The 23,268-nt window shown below is 45.8% G+C and overlaps 2 protein-coding genes across 3 annotated transcripts in view; one reads left to right on the top strand and one right to left on the bottom strand.

Moving 5' to 3' along the window:
• LOC117385787 (cytochrome P450 7B1-like) overlaps positions 1-21,086 on the bottom strand; it is a 36,816-nt gene extending 15,730 nt beyond the window's left edge. The window contains exons 1-2 of the mRNA XM_033983114.2: positions 20,922-21,086; positions 10,945-11,081 (exon numbers count right to left, since the gene is read on the bottom strand). Of these exons, the coding sequence (XP_033839005.1) occupies positions 10,945-11,081; positions 20,922-20,992 (208 nt within the window). The 5' untranslated portion in view covers positions 20,993-21,086. The remainder of the gene's footprint in view (positions 1-10,944; positions 11,082-20,921) is intronic.
• ubtfl (upstream binding transcription factor, like) overlaps positions 1-23,268 on the top strand; it is a 191,654-nt gene that overhangs the window by 57,515 nt on the left and 110,871 nt on the right. The window lies entirely within an intron of this gene.

Genomic DNA, 23,268 nt, shown 5'->3' with positions numbered 1-23,268 from the left:
AAACTTACTTCAAAGAAAAAAAGACAAATCAATAATTCCATCAATACAGACCTTTGAAAATCAAATCACTCATGATCCACAAGAAATTAATAACACATTCCGTATGTTCTACAAGAACTTATATTCATCAGAAACAGAATCCAATCCAACAGCAATTAAATCATTTTTCCAAAACATAAACCTACCACAATTACCCTCCGATATGGCTGAATTCTTAGATGCACCATTATCACTGCAAGATCTCCATAAAGCCCTCCTTCAGATGCCCAACAACAAAGCCCCCGGTCCCGACGGATACCCCCCTGAATTTTATAAGCACTTTTGGAATTTACTATCACCACTTTTCAACCGGACAGTGGCTGAAAAAAATACATCTCAAATCCCTCTTCATATGAATACAGCAGCCATAACAATATTACTTAAACCAGGCAAAGACCCAACCCAACCCACCAGCTATAGACCTCTTTCATTACTTAATACAGATTTAAAAATCATTACAAAAGCACTTGCCCTCCGACTAGAAAAAGTTACACCACTATTAATTCACCCCGACCAAACAGGATTTATCAAAAATAGAAACTCTTCAGACAACCTTCGTAGATTATTCAACCTCATCAATATCGCTCAACAATCAAATATCAGGACAATCATAACCTCATTAGATGCAGAAAAAGCTTTTGATAAGGTAAAATGGACATTTCTTTTCCACACACTCCATCAATTTGGCTTCGGGGAGTCATTTATCCACTGGATTAAGACACTCTATACCTCACCTAGAGCCACAGTCACAACTAATGGTATCACCTCACCTTAGTTCACACTGCACAGGGGCACTAGACAAGGATGCCCGCTCTCTCCCTCGCTGTTCGCCTTATTCATTGAACCGCTTGCAGTAGCAATACGCCAAAATAACAGCATACAAGGAATATACGTCTCGGACACACATCATAAAATCAGCCTATATGCAGATGATATTCTACTGTACCTACAAACACCACAGCAATCATTACACCAAACTTTCAAAATTATAAATACATTCTCATCCATATCAGACTACACTATCAACTGGAACAAATCAACAATACTCCCTCTCTCAGATGAAGGAGGAAGTTCTGCAGCTCAGGATTCATTCCCTGGTATGCACACAGGTAACATTAAGTATTTAGGCATTAACATTTCCCCCAGGCTGTCAGAGTTGTTCTCACTTAATCATAACCCTCTGCTTAAAACAATAGAAAACGACCTTGAACGATGGACAAACTTACCACTTTCACTAATAGGACGAATAGCATCAGTAAAAATGAAAATCCTCCCCAAATTGAATTACCTATTTGCAAACATCCCAGCTACACCTCCGGACAAATGGTTTCAGACACTAGACTCATTAATGATACACTTTTATTGGAAGAACAAAAAAGCAAAAATCAAACTCTCAACATTACAAAAAAACAAAGCACAAGGCGGCCTCGAAGCACCAAATTTCATCCACTATCACTTGGCAAATCAACTACAATATCTAGTTAAGTGGACAGGACAAACATACAATAATAACACATGGATTTCTTTGGAACAGTCATACTTCAAAAATCTTTCTTTGGCAGACATACCCTCAATGAATACTACTCTCAAAAAACATAACTGCTTCAAGAACACAGTCATTTCAACAACTCTGACCGCCTGGTGGAAAGCTTTAAAATTAACCAATTCTTCCACGGCACCTTGTAAATACACCCCCATCTGGCACAACCCTGACTTTCACATGAATAATACCCCACTTCACTATCGCACATGGGAACAAAAAGGCATCACTCACCTTCACCACTTATTCCACAACAATAAATTCATAACATTTAGACAACTTATGGAACAGTTCGAAATCAACAACAATAATCGCTTTCAATACTTACAAATCAAATCCATTATCCAAAGCAAGATTAATATAACTAATAATACCCTGGATCCCCCTCAACTATTAGAAAACATAAAGAATATCAAGAAACCAAAGAAACTCATTTCCAAACTATACAAACTTATCCATTCAGACAATATAATACATACACCACAACTCAAATGGAACACAGATATAGATACACCACCTACATACGAACTCTGGACAGAAATTTGCAAAAATACATTCTCAATGACATCCAACACTAATCTACAACTTATCCAATACAAAGTTATCCACAGGACACACATCACCCAATACAAGAAATTCAAAATGGGACTAACAGACACAGACACCTGTTCACAATGCACCATGGGAGTCACAGACACTTATTTACATGCACTCTGGGAATGTTCACCAGTTCAGGGTTTTTGGAACACAGTTACACACAAACTCACAGACATCCTGAGCTGCAGAATTCCTCCCTCCCCATCCCTATGTTTACTTGGCATTATTACAACTTTCACCATACCACCTAAATATAAAAACAGTTTGTTGACATCTCTAACTATCGCCAAGAAAATAATTCTACAAAACTGGAAATCAAAACAGTCAATAAACATCAAACACTGGTCTAACTCGCTCATCCATCACATTTCAACCTCTCAAACGACAGCATACTTTGAGGATGACATACCGTCTTTCATGGAAACCTGGACACCATTCATAAACCACTTCAATATTGTTTTCAATCAGTCATCAATATCAACAACATAAACTCCACCATTAGACTATTATAACACCATTAACATAGTAATTATGAGAATGCCACGCACACTCCTATACACACCCCCATTCCTACAAAGACACACACACACGACATTATGTAAACTTTATTACAATAATTGCAATCATACCACCACTATTGCTGTATACCACTATTATTGTTGTGTTATTGTTTTCATTGTATGTACACGTTTCTATTGTTGCTGCCACTACTATTATTGTCATTATTATTGCCTTATTCATTAACTAATTTATTTATTGAATTAATTTGTGGTTCTGATGGAGATAAATAAATGGATGAATATAAACACACATATTAAATATTACTTTTATTATTAATATTATTAGTATTACTTCTTTATCTCTGCACACACACTCATACACTCACACACACACCCCCACATGTTTACAAAGAAAACCAACCAAGACAGAATAATGCAGGTACCGTACTGTACTCCCCCCCCAACACTTTTACACATCAACACAACTTTCTCTGTAAATAGTAAGCTGTAAATATTGTATGTGTTTCTATGTCACTGGGTGTTCTTCAAAAAAACAAAAAAACAAAAAAAACATTTTTGAAAGTTGTCTGTGTTTTTTCAACTGAATTAGGACCATTTAGCACCGCTGAATCCAAAAATGATATCCATTTTTCTCAGTCAGGTCAGGTTTTGATGCTAATTTGATTTTGAAAAATCCCATCTTCTGACAAAATTGATTACAATTTTGTGACATTATCAGTTGATTTTCTTTAATATTTCTCATCCAAAAAATGTTTTAGGAGATAAAAAATAGTTTTCTAACAGAATGTATTAATTAAATGTTACGTTATGTTAATTGATAAAGGTAAGTACATGTAAATTGGAACGTTACATTATCATTGTGCAAAATTCAGGACATGAACTTCTGTTTCTATGAACCCCTTGAATGCTCAGCAGCAGGGATGTCTCTCTTCAGAGTCCAACAGTAATCAGCCATCATGACTGCATCCCAGCGTCCCTGATACCTGGTCTCCATCTCTTTTATGTCCTGATGGAATCTCTCCACCTGCTCATCACTCAGTGATCCCAGATTCTCAGGAAACATTTAGCTCCTTTTGGGAAAAAGGATGTGGAGCATCATCATTAAAACCACACTGGAGGAATCTTTGTCACTGATGTCAGGAACTTCTCCAAAGACAGGTACTGGAATTTCATCACAGTGACCTACAGGACGACGTGCTGATTCACGGTCAGGATACTTGAGGCTGCTACGGTTCTTTCTGTTGATCCCAGTCACATCAATAGCCCAGAAGTAGCTATTGATGTCGGCTCCCTCCAAACCATGGGAATTCCAAACTTCAGACAACTCTTCTTGCCTTTAGTCCACTGACGCAGATACTCGGTGCATGACTTGCATACCATGTGTGGCGCCCAAGCTTCATCTTGGTCACCAAGTTTAATACCAAAATAAGCATGGTAAGCACGCTTTATGAAACTTGTGACTTGATTCCTGTTAGGAACATTGGTGTATTCACCGCAGATGTAGCAGAATATGTCAGGCTTATTTTTGCAAGATCTTCTAGTCGAAGCCATTTCATTCACTTGTAATATAAAAAAAAAAACAATTAGTCATAAGTTGGCACTTGCAAAATCTTCAGAATTTGTTTATAGCGAGAAATATAACAGAATTTTGTATCATATGACATGAAAATACTCATACATGTAAACAAAATCGTCCAAAAACAAATATGTAGCTTAGTTCAGAAAGTTGACCTGATTGAGCAAAACCAATGTGATTTTTGGATTCAGCACATCAAAATTACCCTAAATCAGCAAAAAAATCTTAGACAATAAATTTAGTGTTGACCAGTGTTATCTACGTAGAGGGTCATGACATCCTGGAAGTGTTTCAGTCTGGCTTCAGATCTAGACATAGTACTGAGACCGCATTACTGAGGGTTTTTAATGACATTTTTGTGGCCACTGATTGTGGACATAGTGTCATTTTGGTACTTCTAAATCTGACTGCGGCGTTTGACACAGTGGACCACCAGATCCTCCTGTCACAACTGCAGCATTGTGTTGGCATACAAGAGCGTGCACTCGAATGGTTTAAGTCTTACCTAACAGGTAGACGTCCACATTGCGTCCACTGAATCCTCTGCTGCTGCCCCTCTCACTTGTGGAGTACCCCAAGGTTCCATTCTTGGGCCACTTCTTTTCTCTTTGTATCTCCTCCCTCTCAGGTCAATTTTTCACAAGCATGGCATTTCATTTCATTTTTATGCGGATGATACACAAATTTACATGCCACTTAAGCAGGAAAATTCCTACAGTGCTAAAATACTCAGAGATTGTGTTGATGAAATAAAAAATTGGATGTCTTTAAACTTGCTGTTCTTAAATGACAAAAAAAAAATGAAATTGTAATGTTGGGGCCTAGTGAAGCAAACACCTTAAGTACTGATCTTGTACTGATCAGTACTTGCTCAATATGTGAAACCTGTGGTGACAAATCTTGGTGTGAGGATGGATAATGATTTAAAACTTGATGTCCAGATTAGCGCTGTTGTCAAAACTAGCTTTTTTCAAATTTGTCAACTCGCGAAAGTTAAACCTGTCCTTTCACAGCATCATTTTGAGATTTTAATTCATGCTTTTATCACCAATCGTTTGGATTAGTGTAATGCTCTTTATATTGGTCTGAACCAAACTTCTCTCGCACGTCTCCAACTTGTTCAAAACGCAGCTACTCGCCTTTTAACTGGGACAAAAAAATGGGAACACATTACACCTGTTTTGATGTCCCTACATTGGCTCCCCATCCCTTATCGAATTGACTTTATAATCCTTTTGTTTGTCTTTAAATGCCTCCACGACCTCGCTCCACAATATCTGTTCGACCTGCTTCAACCCTATGCTCCTGCTCACTCACTCAGGTCTGCAGATCTTTTACTGTTAGTGGTCCCAAAAATTAGGAGGAAACTTCGAGGGGACCGGGCCTTCTCTGTGGCTGGTCTCGAACTGTGGAACGCGTTGCCCCTGCACCTTAGACAGGCTGAGTCACTTTCTACTTTTAAATCAGCTCTTAAAACGTACTTTTTCTCTTTAGCTTTTCATTGATATGTTGACTTTTATAGTGTACAGTTTGTAGTTATTTATTTGTATGTCTGTCATTTATCTGTGTTTTTAAAATGTCTGTTGTGTACTGCACTCTGGTCAAGTCTGTTGTTTTTAATGTGCATTAGAAATAAAGTTGGATTGGATTGGATTGGATAAGTCTCTATAAGTCTGGCTTTGACAGTAAACCTTTGATTTTTGCAATGTTTTTAGGTGGTAAAAGCTGCAGATGTTACTGATTTGATGTGGATGTTAAAGTTCAAGTCTGAGTCCATTATTACCCCTAGATTTCTAGCCTGATTTGAAGGTTTTAGAGAGAGAGACTGGAGGTGACTAACACTGCTAACACTTTCTCTATGTTTCTGTGGGCCAAAGATGATGACTTCAGTCTTGTCTAAGTTTATTTGGAGAAAGTTGTTTTGCATCCACACACTGATCTGTTGGATGCAGTGGCAGAGTGAATCCACTGGTTCATATTCACCTGCTGCAGTGAGACATAGATCTGAGTGTCATCTGCAGAGTTGTGGTACGACACATTATAGCTCCGTATTAACTAGCCTAACAGCAGCATGTAGAGACTGAACAACAGGGGTCCCAGGATTGACCCCTGGGGCACCCCACAGGTCAGGGACATTTTATCAGTGACACAATTTCCAATTTCAACAAAGTACTCCCTGTTTTCTAGATAGGACTTGAACCAGTTTAGTGCCATACCAGAGATGCCCTCCCAGTCCTCAAGTCTCTGTAAGAGGATCCCATGATCCACAGTGTCAAAGGCAGCACTCAGATCTAAGAGGATCAAGACTGAGGCTTTGCCTGCATCAGTGTTCAGGTGGATGTCATTTGTCACTTTGATAAGATCAGTCTCAGTGCTGTGGTGAGGTCTAAAACCTGACTGGAAAACATCAAAGGAGTTGTTCATTTGGAGAAAGTTAATAACTTGTTGGTAAGCAACTTTTTCAAGGACTTTGCCTAGAAACAGCAGATTAGAGATCGGTCGATAATTGTTCAATATCATGGCATCAAGACTGCTCTTCTTTAAGAAAGGCTTGATAACTGCAGTTTTCAAAGTGCTTGGGAATGTTCTAGATTGAAGTGACATATAAACTATGTGAGTGAGTGGTGATAAGAAACTGTTGAGCACAGACTTTAGAAATCCAGTGGGTAACACATCGAGGCAGCATGTAGATGAACTCAGACTGGTGACGATCTCTTGGACAGTTTTGTCAGTTACAGGTGTAAAGTGAGTCAGCTCTAAGTGTCTAGGTGGGTGAACCTTGTCATTAAACAATACTGCAAAACTCATTACACTTAGATATGGAAATTAGTTCTAACGGCAGTGGAGCTGGAAGGTTTGTTAATCAGTTTACTGTTGTAAACAGGACAAGAGAGTTGTTACTACAACTTCCAATAATGTCAGAAAAATACCTTTGCCTTGTTCTAGATCAGGGGTCACCAACCTTTTTTAACCTGAGAGCTACTTTATGAGCACCGAGTCATACGAAGGGCTACCAGTTTGAGACGCTCTTCTGGAATAACATATTTGCTCAGTTTGCCTTTAGTTATACATTATTAATAATAATAAACACACTGATCACGTTGCAAGACACTGATCACATTAATGATTTCCCAAAATATTTATCAACAATGAGCAAGGAGGGAAACAGATATCGGTATTTAGCACTTTAACTTTACTAATCTTAGTAATTGTTAAATTTCCAGATGACACATCACTACATCTCATAGGAAAAGTGTCCCATTTTCACTATCCACTGACAAACCTTTTTAACAAACCATAAATAATACACATTGCACCATGTTTCATAAAGTTATCAATTATGTAATGTTAAAGAAAAATAAACTTACATGTTTTTAAATAAATCTCGGTTGCGCTGTGTGACTTTTTCACCGGTGTCGTGAAAAAAGCCTGTTGTTTACCCAAAGCTGCGTTTAGCTCTGGGCTTGTTCTGCCCATAGTGCGCGTCCCCGAGGGACGCGCACTCCCCTCAGGGTGGAGCTTAGTGTGGAGCTTTGTGAGACGTAGTGAAGTGTCCCTCCACATTGTGCCGCTTTGCTGTCACCACAGTCGCTCCACAGATGAGATACATGCAGGTTTCTTTTACAGTCTTAAAGTCTCTTTGTTTTCTACCATGTTTTGGAGTAAGAAACTGCATTCAGCACATCCTCACAGCGCTCGCGAGCGGAGCACTGGTTTTGTCACGCGCACAATACTGACTTTGAAGCGAGTAGGTCAAAGTTCACCTTAACTTATCTAAACTTCACGTATAATGAACATATGTTTAAGATGTTGTCATTTTGAAATCTATATAAACGCAAGGGTGATTAAAAAAATAGCAACAGAATAAAATTAAATTTTAGACACAGCTCATTAGTGAGTTGTGCTATTTTTAGAACCAGTCTGCGGGCGACTCATGTGGGGCTTGGGGGCGACATGGCGCCCACGGGCACAGGGTTGGTGACCCCAACATGTGCATCTTTTCTCTGTAAATCTCATAATGAACCTGGAGCTGAAACTGAAGCTAGAATTGCATTACCTGTGTTTTTGTCGAGCTATGTTTCAGTTAAAAACATAAAATCAAGATTAAAAGAGGAAATAAAATCATGAATTAAAAATGACTTGTTACATAAAGACCTGACATTGAGCACATCAAGTTTCAGTCTACATGGTGTAACTGCAGATACGGCTCCATCACAGGGCCTCAGCATGATATTATCTTTATCATGACTGTATGTCCTGAGACAGCAGAGGCCCTGTGTATAGTTTGCAGTTCTTTAGCTAATCTCCTCTCAGAGACCAAATCAATGTGTCAGATTATTCTGGGTAAAAGCTGTTAAAGCTAGAATTTAGATCTGTACAAACATGTTCTGTACCAATTGTAATAAACTTGCCTTAGCATGTCTGGATGTGGTGGGAGTGACTGATGGTGCAGATTGCGAACTAGCCCAGCAGCTGTTTAGGGTCTCAAGACCAGTAGAGGGAGCCCATACATTTATATTGAAAATGATAAATCAGGTTTTATTGGACACAGGGCTTGAGTATTTACAGCAGCCTAAATGTTCCTCTAAAACAATTACATTTGATATATAGCTCTAGTAGAAAATATCTGCAGCTGCTACATTTGTTTTTGAGTTGGGCAGAGATGAGGGCAGCTATGTGTTTACACCGGAGCAAGGACCCGACATAATGTAAATTTAAGCCCAACTGGAACACGTTAAAGTCCACCAGAAATGAAGAAAAAATGTCATGTTTATGTGTTGTTCTTGTGACTATAGTAGTTGTGACACTTTGGATGTTTTCAGTCTGATGTTGGTCATATAAACACAAATACAACTGGTCAAAGTGATGAGAGCAGAGTCAGAATGTTGTCAAATGTGAAGCACCAATAGCTGAGCCAGGAGACATCTGCTGTAGGGGCCCCACAGACAAATTCAGCTTAGGGCCCCATGAAAGCTAGCACCGGCCCTGTTGCGAACAATATACAAATATGATACATTGGTTACGAAACACTCTGTTTCCCATATAACAGTTGTCATTTCTCGTAATAACAGAAAACTCAGACATAACCATTGCCTTTTGGTCATGGCCACATTTATCATTTCTTCACAATAGCCTCCTTCATATAGGAGTGCATGACACATCCATTCTGCATTTTTGATTTTGCTTCGAATTTTGCTGTACGCTGCCTTTAACCCAACTGTACAATAAAGATCTACTCTCAAGATCCCAGTCTGCCCTGTGTTTTGGTGCTGTCGTTCCCCCTCCCTTCTGTTTTGGAGCCTGAAGCTGGACGGAGATTCTGGCTCCTCCCATACATACCTGCAACCCATCCACAATGAAGCTGCACCTGGAAAGGATAAAGGGACCAAGGACTTGACACTCAGCGCCAGATCGCCCGCGTATCCTCTGTGGTACTGCTCTGCTCGGCTCAGTCTTGTTTTTGATTTCCATACTCAGTTGACTATCTTTTGCTCTTCGCCAGATTCCGCTCCCTGAAACTACGCAGCACCTCCGCTCTCCCTGACTGGTACAAACATCTCACCGTCCGACCCAGCTCGCCTCGACCGGTATGACCACCCCAGCTTCTGACCCCGGTACCCATGACCCACTCGAAGACTACGGCATACGACACCACTCATATCTGTCTGCTCCGTCAACCTTCATTTGCATTCCCTTATCTGTAAAAAAAACTTTTCACCCAGGTCGGAATCTTTGGTCCCCCTGTCAGTCATTATGACGTCTTCAAAATGATTCCTGTGCCTCTGCACCTGTTCTTCATACAGCACAACAGAAACTGAAAAGATTAATGCACCATCGTTTTGAATAATACTTTTTAGACACGCAAACACTTTCTTCACTTGCTGGTGGTGAGACACTTCTGTAGCCACAACTGCACCGAGATAGACTGATCGGAGTGAGGCTGCCAATCTGCACCAATGGCACCTCCCCCCACCAACACTCACGCACCACATTCAAACAGGCAATGTGGGTGAACTGTCCAGGTCCCGCCCTGCTTGGCAAAAGAGACCAGACCAGGCTTTGATGAGCCGCTGTGACCACAGATGGGCAGCCTCGCTTCAGTCAGCCTGCCCCAGGGCAGCTGTGACTGATTTAATAATGCAATAGAATCCATCACGTCCAAAAACAAAGTGAACATTGTGTGGAACATTCCAAATAAAATGTTCCTATTAACCTGCTCTACATGCTCCTGTTGTGTCACTACTTTGTCTGTAAATCAAGATATGAACACATTAATAACAGACCAGTCAGGTGCCTTCTTTCCCTGAGGTTGCTCCCGCTAGCGTTAGCCACAGGTTTGATTGGCAGCGTTGCTGATAAACCAGCAGTGTGAAGATGCTATGTATTTTTTATTATTCTTTAAATATGTTTATTTGAAGTTAAATATAAACCCAATCTTGGCATTAACACCACATTTAGCTGCTATAAAGCTCGAGCAAACAGTCAAGGACCGGCTGTACTTAGCCGTTAAATGCTAAACTAGCAACATGCACCACTGAGCATGACCCATTGTCTTCAGTGGCAGCCATGTTTAGCCTCTCTCATACCTGAGACAAACTGAAACCTGAACTAACCCTAACCCCAAGTCCCCAAAGCCCAACCATCAATATCTGTGACCCCTGACCTCTGACCTGCAATGAGCACAGTAAACACGTCGCCATGTTTCCTCCTCAGATCCTCCAGAAAGTTGAAGCTGTCCTTCCTGAAGTCCAGAGCTTTGCCCAAGTACGGGATCCAGCCCTGCACCAGTGGAGGCTCACCTGGGCGCCTGCAAACAAAAGATCCAGAGGAGGAGAGGGTCAGAGGAGGGTCAGAAGAGGAGAGGATCACAGCAGGGTCAGAGGAGGAGGGGGTCAGAAGAGGAGAGGGTCAGGGGAGGGTCAGAAGAGGATCACAGCAGGGTCAGAGGAGGAGGAGGTCAGAAGAAGAGAGGGTCAGGGGAGGGTCAGAAGAGGAGAGGATCACAGCAGGGTCAGAGGAGGAGGGGGGTCAGAAGAGGAGAGGGTCAGGGGAGGGTCAGAAGAGGACAGGATCACAGCAGGGTCAGAGGAGGAGGGGGTCAGAAGAGGGTCGGGGAGGGTCAGAAGAGGAGAGGATCACAGCAGGGTCAGAGGAGGAGGGGGTCAGAAGAGGGTTGGGGAGGGTCAGAAGAGGAGAGGATCACAGCAGGGTCAGTGGAGGAGGGGGTCAGAGGAGGAGAGGATCACAGCAGGGTCAGAGAAGGAGGGGGTCAGAAGAGGAGAGGGTCAGGGGAGGGTCAGAAGAGGAGAGGATCACAGCAGGGTCAGAGGAGGAGGGGGTCAGAAGAGGAGAGGGACAGGGGAGGGTCAGAAGAGGAGAGGATCACAGCAGGGTCAGAGGAGGAGGGGGTCATAGGAAGAGGGTGAATATATGGTACAGCGTTGGGACAGTGAATAATGTTAAATGGTCACAGTTTTATTCATTTTATTCATTCATACACCAGTGTACACAGAGAGAGCCTGATAACTCAGTGGACTTTGACTTGACCAAAGCCAAGTTGATTTTATAACAAACTTTAGACAATAGAATGTGATTTTCAATATTAAATGGTAGTACTTTCTTTTATATTCCCATGTGGCCTTATATCTGAGTAAACCCTCATTCTCCAGGTATGTTCCATAGTGGTCCATGGGTGTACACTAGTCTATATGTCTTATACATTTTATGATACATCTCAGGATTATTCTAAAGCTAAAGGCTCAGTTCTGTCTTGTGAATCAGACTTGTGGTGTTGATACCTGCTCAAATGAGTATATACTTTTGATATTAGTTTTAGTACTGATTTCTGATACATTTGCCAACCTTAGTTCCAACAAAAATGTATGTATACAATCACTTCTGATGACAGATACTTTTAGGATATTATGAGTTTTATGCACAAGGAGGCTGCTCTGGGTGAGGTCCATTTGAACTTATAATCATCCTCACTCTTACAAAATCAAATTAGGCCGATATGATACATATAGTTAGAGAATGCAAAAATAAAACAGATGTTGCTTCATGGCGAGGCCTATAATGATTTTGAGCAGTGTGCCCCTGCTCATGCTCAGGGCCTGATTTTTAGACAAGGCACATTTTGTTTGGAAAGCAAACACATGGAGAAGATCAGGCCTCTCGTGTGGACACCATGGCCAGTTCGCTACTTGGCCTGGTGCGTTCTGGTGTTCTGCAAACCGTCCCCCCACGGAACCGTCCCCAAAGCAGGGAGCTGTACATATGTGGAAGCCAAGATGCTCTGACCCCATGTATCGGAAACACGTTGCTTTTATGTTGACTAGTGCAAACTCCACTGCATGGAGTGTCCAGGCACACAGGCGTAATCCCCTGTGCCACACTCAGCTACATGGTATCGTGGCTTCACCCACATGTGTGTTTTTTTTGCTGTGCGTATTTCTCGTCGGAGTGCAAAAGCAGGACGTTTCGGATAAGTAGGCTTGCAGCAGCTTGGGTTCCACATATGTTCAGCTCAGTTCTGCAGAGAGCAGGGCGCGGGGGGACCATAGAGAGCATGGTCATAGCCTATCTGACACATGCTATACCTGAACAACCATCTCCATGCGGATGAAACAGGAGGGAGCCGAGGGGTAATCAGTGGCAGCACATATTGGTGAGACTGGAGTGTCCAGACAAAGTAGCACACTCCCAACAGAGAATATGTGGCTGGCCAATCTACCTTTTCATAGCATGTACAGTGATAAGTTTTAAATTCATCCCTATTACAAATAAATACATAGTCATAATAGCGATTTTAAGTCTGGACCAGATCTGACTCAGCACCTTCTCCCATTGGTGCTGGTGCAGTTTGCAGAGGAGGTTCACACAGATGTTTATTGGAAACAGATGTTTGACTCTGGGCTGTTTTGCGATTGTTCCAGAAACATTTGAAACTCTTTTGTAGGCCTGTCATGATAACACATTTTGAAGAACGATATTTGTTTAATAAAATATACACGATTAAAAAGATAATTCTATCTACAGTATTGAGAAAGAGGGCGTATTTTATTTTTATATATTTATGGAGAATTGTCATGTGGGAGCATGGGTGACACAGGCTGGAATAAGGCCAAAATACTCAAACTGTCGTAACGGTGCGGATAGGACCAAAGGATGCAGACCAGAGCAGTTTTAACAGTGTTTATTTACAGCGGTGAAAATGCAGTCTTTAAACAGGTCACAAGAGCAGGTACAGGAACCGGGGAGCGGGAGACGGGTCAGGCGGGTGCGGTGCAGGTAGAGGCGGGCAGGACAGGACCAGGACGGGGATAGAAGCAGGTGCGGTACCAGGGCAGGCGGATCAGACGAAGACCAGAGCGGGGAGCGGGTGACAAACCAGAGACCAGGACCGGACAGGAGACGAGACGAGCAGGAGACGAGACGAGCAGGAGACGAGACGAGCAGGAGACGAGACGAGCAGGAGACAAGACGAGCTGGAAGCGATACCGGGACTGGAACGTGGCGGCAGGAGCTGGGCGAGTAGAGGCAGGAATCTGGAGGGTGCATAAATCCAAATGAGCATTTGCCGGAAAGTACCATATAACAAAGCTTAGCAAGAAACATTCACGTTTTACACGCGGACGGTCTGGCACCGAGTGTAGACTGCCAAGCCTTCTTGTACTCAGCAGCAGGTGGTGGTGATTAGGCTGATGCACCCCAGGTGTGCACGGGAGGAGTCAGGCACTCCACCCAGCTCCAGACACACAGGTAGGGGAGGGGGAGAGAGCACGGGAGGACAGGGAAACTGACATCATGACAGTACCCCCCCCCTAAGGTCCACCTCCTGGTGGACCCCCAGGCTTGTCAGGATGAGCGCGGTGGAAGTCTCTCACCATGTCGGGGTCCAGAATGCGTGCCCTGGGCACCCAGGATCGCTCCTCCGGACCGTAACCCTCCCAATCGACGAGGTACTGGAGGCCCCTACCACGGCGACGAACGTCAATCAGGCGGCGGACGGTGAACGCCGGGTGGCCGTCAATGACTCGGGCGGGCGGTGGGGGATCGGCCGGAGGGCACAGGTCGCTGGTCCGGACTGGTTTAACCTGGGAGACGTGAAAGGTCGGATGAATCCGGAGAGACGGGGGTAACTGGAGGCGCACCGCCGATGGATTTATGATCCTCATGATCTTAAACGGTCCCAGGAATCGGGGGGACAGCTTACGGGAGTCCGTCTTCAGCGGGACCGTCTTGGCGGAGAGCCAAACCATCTGGCCAGGTTGGTATACGGGCGCCGGGACACGGTGGCGATCGGCCGTCGCCTTAGTGCGCGCTCCAGCCCGAAGAAGGGCCGCCCTGGCCTTCTTCCAGATCCGGCGACAGCGCTGGAGATGGCGCTGAACAGACGGGACGGCGAGGTCCCTCTCCTCCGTGGGAAAGAGAGGGGGTTGATATCCCAGCGATGCCTCGAAGGGGGACATACCAGTGGCGGAACTCACGAGGGAGTTGTGAGCATACTCTATCCAGGGCAGGTGAGTACTCCAGGTCGCGGGGTTGGCGGAGGCTGTGCACCGTAGGGCCGACTCCAGGTCTTGGTTGGCCCGCTCCGTCTGCCCATTAGATTGTGGATGGAACCCGGACGTGAGGCTAACCGTGGCCCCCAAACCGTCGCAGAAAGACCGCCATACCTGAGAGGTGAATTGGGTCCCTCTGTCGGACACGATGTCCACCGGGATGCCGTGGAGTCGGAAGACATGACTGGTCAGCTGGTCGGCAGTTTCTTTGGCTGTGGGGAGCTTAGGCAGGGCAACGAAATGGGCGGCCTTGGAGAAGCGGTCCACAATGGTGAGAACCACCGTGTTCCCCTGGGAAGGGGGAAGGCCCGTCACGAAGTCCAAGGCGATGTGGGACCAAGGGCGACGAGGAACTGGGAGAGGATGCAAGAGACCAGAAGGGGGTGAGTGGGAGGCCTTGGCCCGAGCACATACCTGGCAGGCGGCGACATAAGCCCGGGTGTCTGTGTCCATCGTGGGCCACCAGAAGCGTCTCCTGAGGAGGGAGAGAGAGCGACCGGCACCAGGGTGGCAGGCGAAACGGGAGGCATGGACCCACTGGAGCACCTGAGACCGGACAGAATCGGGAACAAACAGTTTACCTGGAGGGCCGTTACCTGGGTCGGGGTCGTTGGTCTGGGCCTCTCGGACGGTGTCCTCGATATCCCAATGGACCGCGGCCACCACACACGAGGAGGGAATAATTGTTTCTGCGGTGACCGGGCTATCCTCCAGGGCGAACTGGCGGGAGAGGGCATCGGGTTTGACGTTCCGAGATCCGGGGCGGTAGGTGAGGAGAAAGTTGAAGCGGCTGAAGAAGAGGGACCAACGAGCTTGACGGGGATTGAGGCGCCTGGCGGACTGGATGTACTCCAAGTTTTTATGGTCGGTCCAGACGATGAAGGGTTGCTCCGCCCCTTCGAGCCAGTGGCGCCACTCCTCCAAGGCCAGCTTTACGGCAAGGAGCTCCCGATCCCCCACGTCATAATTGGCCTCGGCCGAGGACAATCGCCGGGAAAAGAAGGCGCAGGGACAGAGGCGGTTGTGGGGGTCGAACCTCTGCGAAAGCACGGCCCCCACTCCCGAGTCGGAGGCGTCGACCTCCACGATGAATTGCCGTGAAGGGTCGGGCTGGTGCAGGATGGGAGCGGAGGTAAATAGTCTCTTAAGCTTCTCGAAGGCTGTCTGCGCCTCAGGAGACCAGGCAAACGGCAAAGCAGGAGAGGTGAGTTTAGTTAAGGGCGAGATAACCCTACTAAAATCCCGGATGAAACGTCTATAAAAATTGGCAAAGCCGATAAATCTCTGGAGCTGTCTCCGGCTGGTAGGAACGGGCCACTCGGTGACAGCCTGGATCTTTTCAGGGTCAGCTCTTACTTGGCCCCGCCCCACAATGAAGCCCAAAAAGCTGACCTCCTCTGCGTGAAACTCGCATTTCTCAGCTTTCACGAACAGTTTATTCTCGAGGAGGCGCTGGAGAACCTGGCGAACGTGCTGATGATGCTCCTGGGGGGACCGCGAGAAAATCAAGATGTCATCCAAGTAAACAAAGACGAATCGGTTAAGGAAATCACGGAGCACATCGTTGATGAGGGCTTGGAATACGGCAGGGGCGTTGGTGAGACCGAAGGGCATAACCAAGTATTCGAAATGTCCCAGGGGTGTCTTGAAGGCCGTCTTCCATTCGTCTCCCTCCCTGATGCGCACCAGGTGGTACGCATTCCGCAAATCCAACTTTGAGAAGATGGTCGCACCGTGGAGGGGCGTAAATGCCGAGTCCAGTAAGGGAAGCGGGTATTTATTCTTTACAGTTATATTGTTCAGACCCCGGTAATCAATGCAAGGCCGCAGGGATTTGTCCTTCTTAGCCACAAAGAAGAACCCCGCTCCCACGGGTGAAGTGGACGGGCGGATGATTCCGGCAGCCAGGGACCCACGGATATAGTCCTCCATTGACTCGCGTTCAGGTTTAGACAGGTTATATAGCCTGCTAGATGGTAGTGGGGCACCCGGCAGGAGGTCAATGGCGCAGTCATATGGACGGTGGGGCGGTAAAGAGAGGGCCTTGCTCTTGCTAAAAACCTCCCCCAGGTCGTGATATTCAGCAGGCACCGAGGACAGATTGGGGGTGTCTGGGGACGGATCAGCGACAGGAACGGACCTCCCGGCCGGAGGGAGGGCGGACCGAAGGCACTTGGCGTGGCAATCGGGACTCCAGCCCGAAACTCCGCCCCTGGCCCAATCGAAAACAGGGTTGTGGGCGCGTAGCCAGGGGTAACCAAGGACCAGAGGAGAAGCGGAGGAGGACAGGACATGAAACTGACGGTTCTCTTGGTGGTTGCCGGACAGAATCACGGTGACAGGTTCTGTGATGTGAGTGATGTGCCCCAGAAAACGTCCATTGAGCCCCTGGGCATTTAAGGGGCGTTCGAGGGGCTCCAGGTAGACCCCGAGCTGCTCCGCGACTTGGGCATCAATAAAGTCCCTCTCAGCCCCGGAGTCGATAAGGGCGGAAACGCATAAGGTCTCTGCGCGAACGCACAGGGTGGCGCCGAGCCGCAGTCTATTAGAAGAGTCCAGGATGTGTTGCTCGCCCACCAGTACTCCCAGTGCTACTGGTGGGCCCCCCCTTTTGGCCGAACTGGGCAAGTGACCACATAATGTCCGCGCTCACCGCAGTAGAGGCAAGCCCCGGCCAGACGACGCCTCCGTTGACGCTCCTCGGCCGACACAAGGGTCCTGTCGAGTTGCATGGGCTCATCCGGCGGGGGCGGGGCAGCGCGTGGCTCCGGCGGGACCGGTGACCGGCGTCTCTCTCGGCGACGAGCCCGTAGGCGGTTGTCTATACGGTGAGTGAGGGAGATGAGGGTCCGCAGGTCGGGGGGTTCGTCCCGGGAAACCAATTCATCTTTCAAAGTCTCGTTCAGGCCCCGCACAAACACAGCCCGCAGCGCGCTGTCCGTCCAGTCCAGCTCCGCCGCATGTGTCCAGAATTCAATGGAATAATCCGCTACCGTCCTGGAGCCCTGGCTGAGAGTCAATAACCGGGAGGCAGCATTGTCCTGGTAGTGCGGGTGGTCGAACACCAGCTTAAACGTGGACACAAATTCATTAAAATCCAGGCTATCCACAGACGTCTTCATTAGGCGCGCCTCTGCCCACTGGAGAGCTCTGCCCCGGAGTAATCCACATATATATCGGATCTTGGTGGCCCCCGAGCTGAAACGAGAAGGGCATTGCTGGAACATGAACTCGCACTGGAACAGGAATCCGCGACAGAGGTGAGGTTGTCCAGCATACGGCTCCGGATCCGTGCCTCTCGGCTCCGGGAGGCGTGGCGGCGCTCCGGCTGCAGCAGGCGGGGTGACGAGGAGCGCGGCCACCTGGTGGTTAAGCTGTGCCACCTGCTGGGACAATGTCTGATTTAGCTCCAATAGAGTCCGAATGGATTGTTCATGCTGACCCAGCACCGCCTCGGGGTGAGAGTGCGTGAGGCGGCGCGTCTGGTCCGGATCTGAGCCTGCTTGGTCCATAGTGGCCAGACCGTTCTGTCGTAACGGTGCGGATAGGACCAAAGGATGCAGACCAGAGCAGTTTTAACAGTGTTTATTTACAGCGGTGAAAATGCAGTCTTTAAACAGGTCACAAGAGCAGGTACAGGAACCGGGGAGCGGGAGACGGGTCAGGCGGGTGCGGTGCAGGTAGAGGCGGGCAGGACAGGACCAGGACGGGGATAGAAGCAGGTGCGGTACCAGGGCAGGCGGATCAGACGAAGACCAGAGCGGGGAGCGGGTGACAAACCAGAGACCAGGACCGGACAGGAGACGAGACGAGCAGGAGACGAGACGAGCAGGAGACGAGACGAGCAGGAGACGAGACGAGCAGGAGACAAGACGAGCTGGAAGCGATACCGGGACTGGAACGTGGCGGCAGGAGCTGGGCGAGTAGAGGCAGGAATCTGGAGGGTGCATAAATCCAAATGAGCATTTGCCGGAAAGTACCATATAACAAAGCTTAGCAAGAAACATTCACGTTTTACACGCGGACGGTCTGGCACCGAGTGTAGACTGCCAAGCCTTCTTGTACTCAGCAGCAGGTGGTGGTGATTAGGCTGATGCACCCCAGGTGTGCACGGGAGGAGTCAGGCACTCCACCCAGCTCCAGACACACAGGTAGGGGAGGGGGAGAGAGCACGGGAGGACAGGGAAACTGACATCATGACACAAACATGCATGGATGACATTTAAAACCTCTTCAGGCATGTTTTTGATCAAATGTTATGCACAATTACATGCACTTTAAAGCCTCTTTGACCATGAGCTACAAGAAGGAAATAAAACTTTTAATGATTCATATAAGTGATTTATTCAACCCTCTGCAGCTCAAATCATCATAATACTGAAAAATAACAAAAAGTTCCCCACTAATACAATGAAAAGTACCACAATAAATACGGAACCCCAAAAATAATCCTTCCATCTGTCATCCATCTGCATTGAACAAAAAGCTGATGTATTTACAGGCTTTAGTTAAAGTTTGCCTCTCATTTAGAAGCTCTGAGTGAGAGGTCAGACCCTGCTACATTATGTACAGTCCCCCCCCCACTCTACAATTAGCAGTGAGCACTACTTTAAACTTGTATCTGGAAGTACTAATGCTACAGTTAATAACACGCTCGGAGTCAAGGACAGAGCCGCGCTTCTTCCATAAATACAATCCACAGTAACCATCAGTGATGGCCATTTAAGGCCATTTAAGTGTAACGACGTTAGTTTTATTTTTACCAGTGACTAATAATCTAACTAATGACTCTTTTCTCTGTTACGGGCTTGTTATTTTACTGTGAGTTTCAGCAGGTGGCAGATTAGACATTTTGAGATTTGCAGGACATACAAAGCTGAATAGAACTTGTTTTAACTCAGAAAAAGCAGCTGGGGTGTATAATCTGAGGTAATAATTTCATGGTAATTAAATAGTAACTTTAGAGAATAATAGATGAGCTAGCGACAGTATGTGTGTAACCTAAGTACCGTTACTTTGAATTTGGCAAGCGCACATGTCCAATCACAGGGCTGTTGACTGGGCCAGTGTTCTCTCTCTAAAGTGCACTGGGAACAGGTCAGGTCAGTCTGACATCATTAAAGTTAACCACAAAGGTCAGCAGCCTCGAGAAGGTGTGTTGAATCTCATTAAATAGGAGAGGAGGCTGCAGGTGAGACACAGGATTTGCCAGACGAGAAAAAAACAGTCCTCTGTGTGAGGGAGGGCTCACACAACCAGGATTCAATGGGGAAACGGGGGACAGATAGGACAAAGGCAAAGCGCATAAGGTCTGGGGCTGTAACACCGACTTCTGAGACAGTTCTGGCTCACACAAGTGATGTATTTTATTTATTTATATTACTGAACAGTCAACATAAGCTCAAACTTTTTTTACATGGGTGTGTTTAGTCCATGTAAACTGCTATTTCTTTCTAAATTCTCTGACACATAAACTGTAATTAACTGTTGCATAAGTATTATTAACTCTTATCCATTTATTTAGATACATATATTGCTTAAGTGCCTTCAATTACATTTAAAATTTATATTACCTGTTCATTTAATATTATTGCTCAGGCAGGTCCCCCCACCCCCCCTCCCCCAGGTGTAAAAGTCCTGCCTGCCCTCTGGTTAAAGTGTCAGGTTCATTTGTGGTGTTTTCTTTTATATATGTCTTAAAATGCCTTCTACAACAAAGCTCTATGCATCTTTTCCTTGTTATAAACCTAAACTAAACCGTGTGAACGAGGAGCACGGGTCAGTCTCACTCTTGTGTCTCTCCACAGGGACACACCGGCTCCTGTTCCCGGGTCAGAGCGCACTGTGGGGCTTTTCTCTGGCGTCTCTCGGGACATAGATCTGGTCTTCTGCCACTCTCTCTACGCTCTCTCTCGCTCTCTCTCTCTCTCTGTCTTGTGTTCTGTTTATGTCCCATCGCCTACGTTTTCATTACATTTCGTAAAAGTCCCTGAATCATCGGCTCCATCAGAGAAACAGGACGGAGCTCTGGCAAAACCCCACGAACCGAAACCGAACTTAACCCGAACCAAACCCGAACTCACCTTTTCCTACGCGCGCGCATCACCTGAGCCAACGTCACGAGCGCGAGCAGCAGCAGCACGAGCGCCAACATGGTCCAGTCCGGGATGAGGAGCAGGACTCAGCGGGTCAAACCAGGACTAAACCAGGACTAAACCAGGACTAAACCAGGAATAACTGGGACTGAGGCTTTGAGCGCGAGGAGAGAAGCGCCTCCTACTCTGACCCTCCACAATAAAAGCACACAGCCTCTGTAATCTGCCCCCTGACAATAAACTAAACACTGTATCCATGCGTGCCAGATGCCCTCCCATCTTCCTGTATCCCTGTAGTGTTAGACTGAGTTGGGGGGAAGGTCAAATGTCACTAGTTAATCTGCAGATGTTATGGTGTGTCAGAAGTTGTGGTGTGGTTGGACAAAAATAACGGGAGGATGAACTTTGTCACTGATAGAAATGATCAAGGAAAAAAAAAGAAAAACATTTGTGAATTTGACTTTTGGAGCACGATTTTAAACTACCAGAGGATGGGACAGAACACTGGCTCCTGCTCTGGACAAAAGCAGCGGTTATATTCTGTGGCCGAAATGGTTAAATGGTGTAAATAAAAAATATAAAATCATGTGAAAAGAAAAGTGTTTTTCTGCTGCAATAAAAACCTGCGTGTGACGCCCTCTGCTGGAGCTCAGAGCTACTACACCTAAGAAGACAGGAGCAGGGGCGGGGTCAGAGGGGTCACATGAAAGTGAAAGTATTCAGAGGACACAATGAGTTCATATGAATTTATCAGTTATTTTTAGAACAAATAATCAAAAAAGTCAAAATGAACCAAGCCTAGTCCTGATCTAGTCTTGGTTTAGATCTTGTATAGTCCTGATCTAGTCCTGGTTTAGATCTTGTATAGTCCCTGGTCTAGTCCTGGTTTAGATCTTGTATAGTCCTGGTTTAGATCTTGTATAGTCCTGGTTTAGATCTTGTATAGTCCTGATCTAGTCCTGGTTTAGATCTTGTATAGTCCTGATCTAGTCCTGGTTTAGATCTTGTATAGTCCCTGGTCTAGTCCTGGTTTAGATCTTGTATAGTCCTGGTTTAGATCTTGTATAGTCCTGATCTAGTCCTGGTTTAGATCTTGTATAGTCCTGGTTTAGATCTTGTATAGTCCCTGGTCTAGTCCTGGTTTAGATCTTGTACAGTCCTAGTCTAGTCTGGTTTAGTTCTTGTTTAGTCCTGATTGACCTCTCCTCTTTCACCTCGGTCAGTAGCCCTCTAGTTCCAATCAGAGGGTTTGCCGGGTCATTCTAGTTTGAGCCCTGTGTAAAGAGTCGTTTGTTTAGCCAAAATACAGAAACACACTCTTGAAGATGATGAATTACAAAAATATGTACTCAGTTGTACTGACTCAAGTCTCAGATTAAATGGACTCACAACAAGATATGTGAATAAGTCATGAAGGGCCCATATTACTGTCAGGGTCCTCCCTTCTGCTTTTTTCCCTGTTGTCTCCCCATCCCGTCTGTGTTGTCTGTCTCTCCTCCCACCTGGGCGGCGGCCTACCTGATCTCACAGTTGGCACACCTGGATCCAGTTTCCTTCATGATCTGCATTGTAAGACGCCTGATTTTTCATTCACTCCTTGGCAGTTTGTCATTGATACTACTCCAGTTAGTAAACCAGGACTAGACTGGGACTAAACCAGGACTGAATCAGGTCTAAACCAGGTTTAAACCAGGACTAACCCAGAACTGAACCAGGTCTAAAAAGAAGAACGTCTGTAGAAGGGCTTGAAACTGAAACGTCACATTGTGGCACTATTAAATAATTAAAAATTGGGAGCTCAAAGAATGGCATGCACTCGGAACTTGTGCATGTCTCTACCCACAAGTACTAAACCAGGACAAACCCAGAACTGAACCAGAACTGAGCCAGAACTGAACCAGGTCTAAACCAGGTCTTGTTGTGAGATTATTGTGAGTTCAGAAGAATGTGTGGAATCTGCTCGGTCCGATTACTCTATCATCGTTATTATAATAGTACTACAAAAAATACTGGCACAGATACTACAGATCCTACTGATACTACTGATACTGTAGATACTGCAGATACTCTGGATACTCTGGATACTACTGATACTACAGCTACTACAGATACTACTAATACTACAGGTATTACGGATACTACAGATCCTAGAACTACACATACTACTGATACTACAGATACTGCAGATCCTTGTACTACATATACTACACATACTAATGATAGTACAGATACTACAGATACTACTGATCCTTGTACTACACAGATGACAGAATGTGATGAATGTCCAGGCCAAATGCCCATGTAGACAGCTCACCTTGGAGCTGTGCTCGGAGCT

Source organism: Periophthalmus magnuspinnatus, chromosome 17 (assembly GCF_009829125.3).
Source record: "Periophthalmus magnuspinnatus isolate fPerMag1 chromosome 17, fPerMag1.2.pri, whole genome shotgun sequence".
Lineage (NCBI taxonomy): Eukaryota > Metazoa > Chordata > Actinopteri > Gobiiformes > Gobiidae > Periophthalmus > Periophthalmus magnuspinnatus.
The sequence above is the reverse complement of the archived record's forward strand: the minus strand, read 5'-3'. Positions and strand labels throughout refer to the sequence as shown.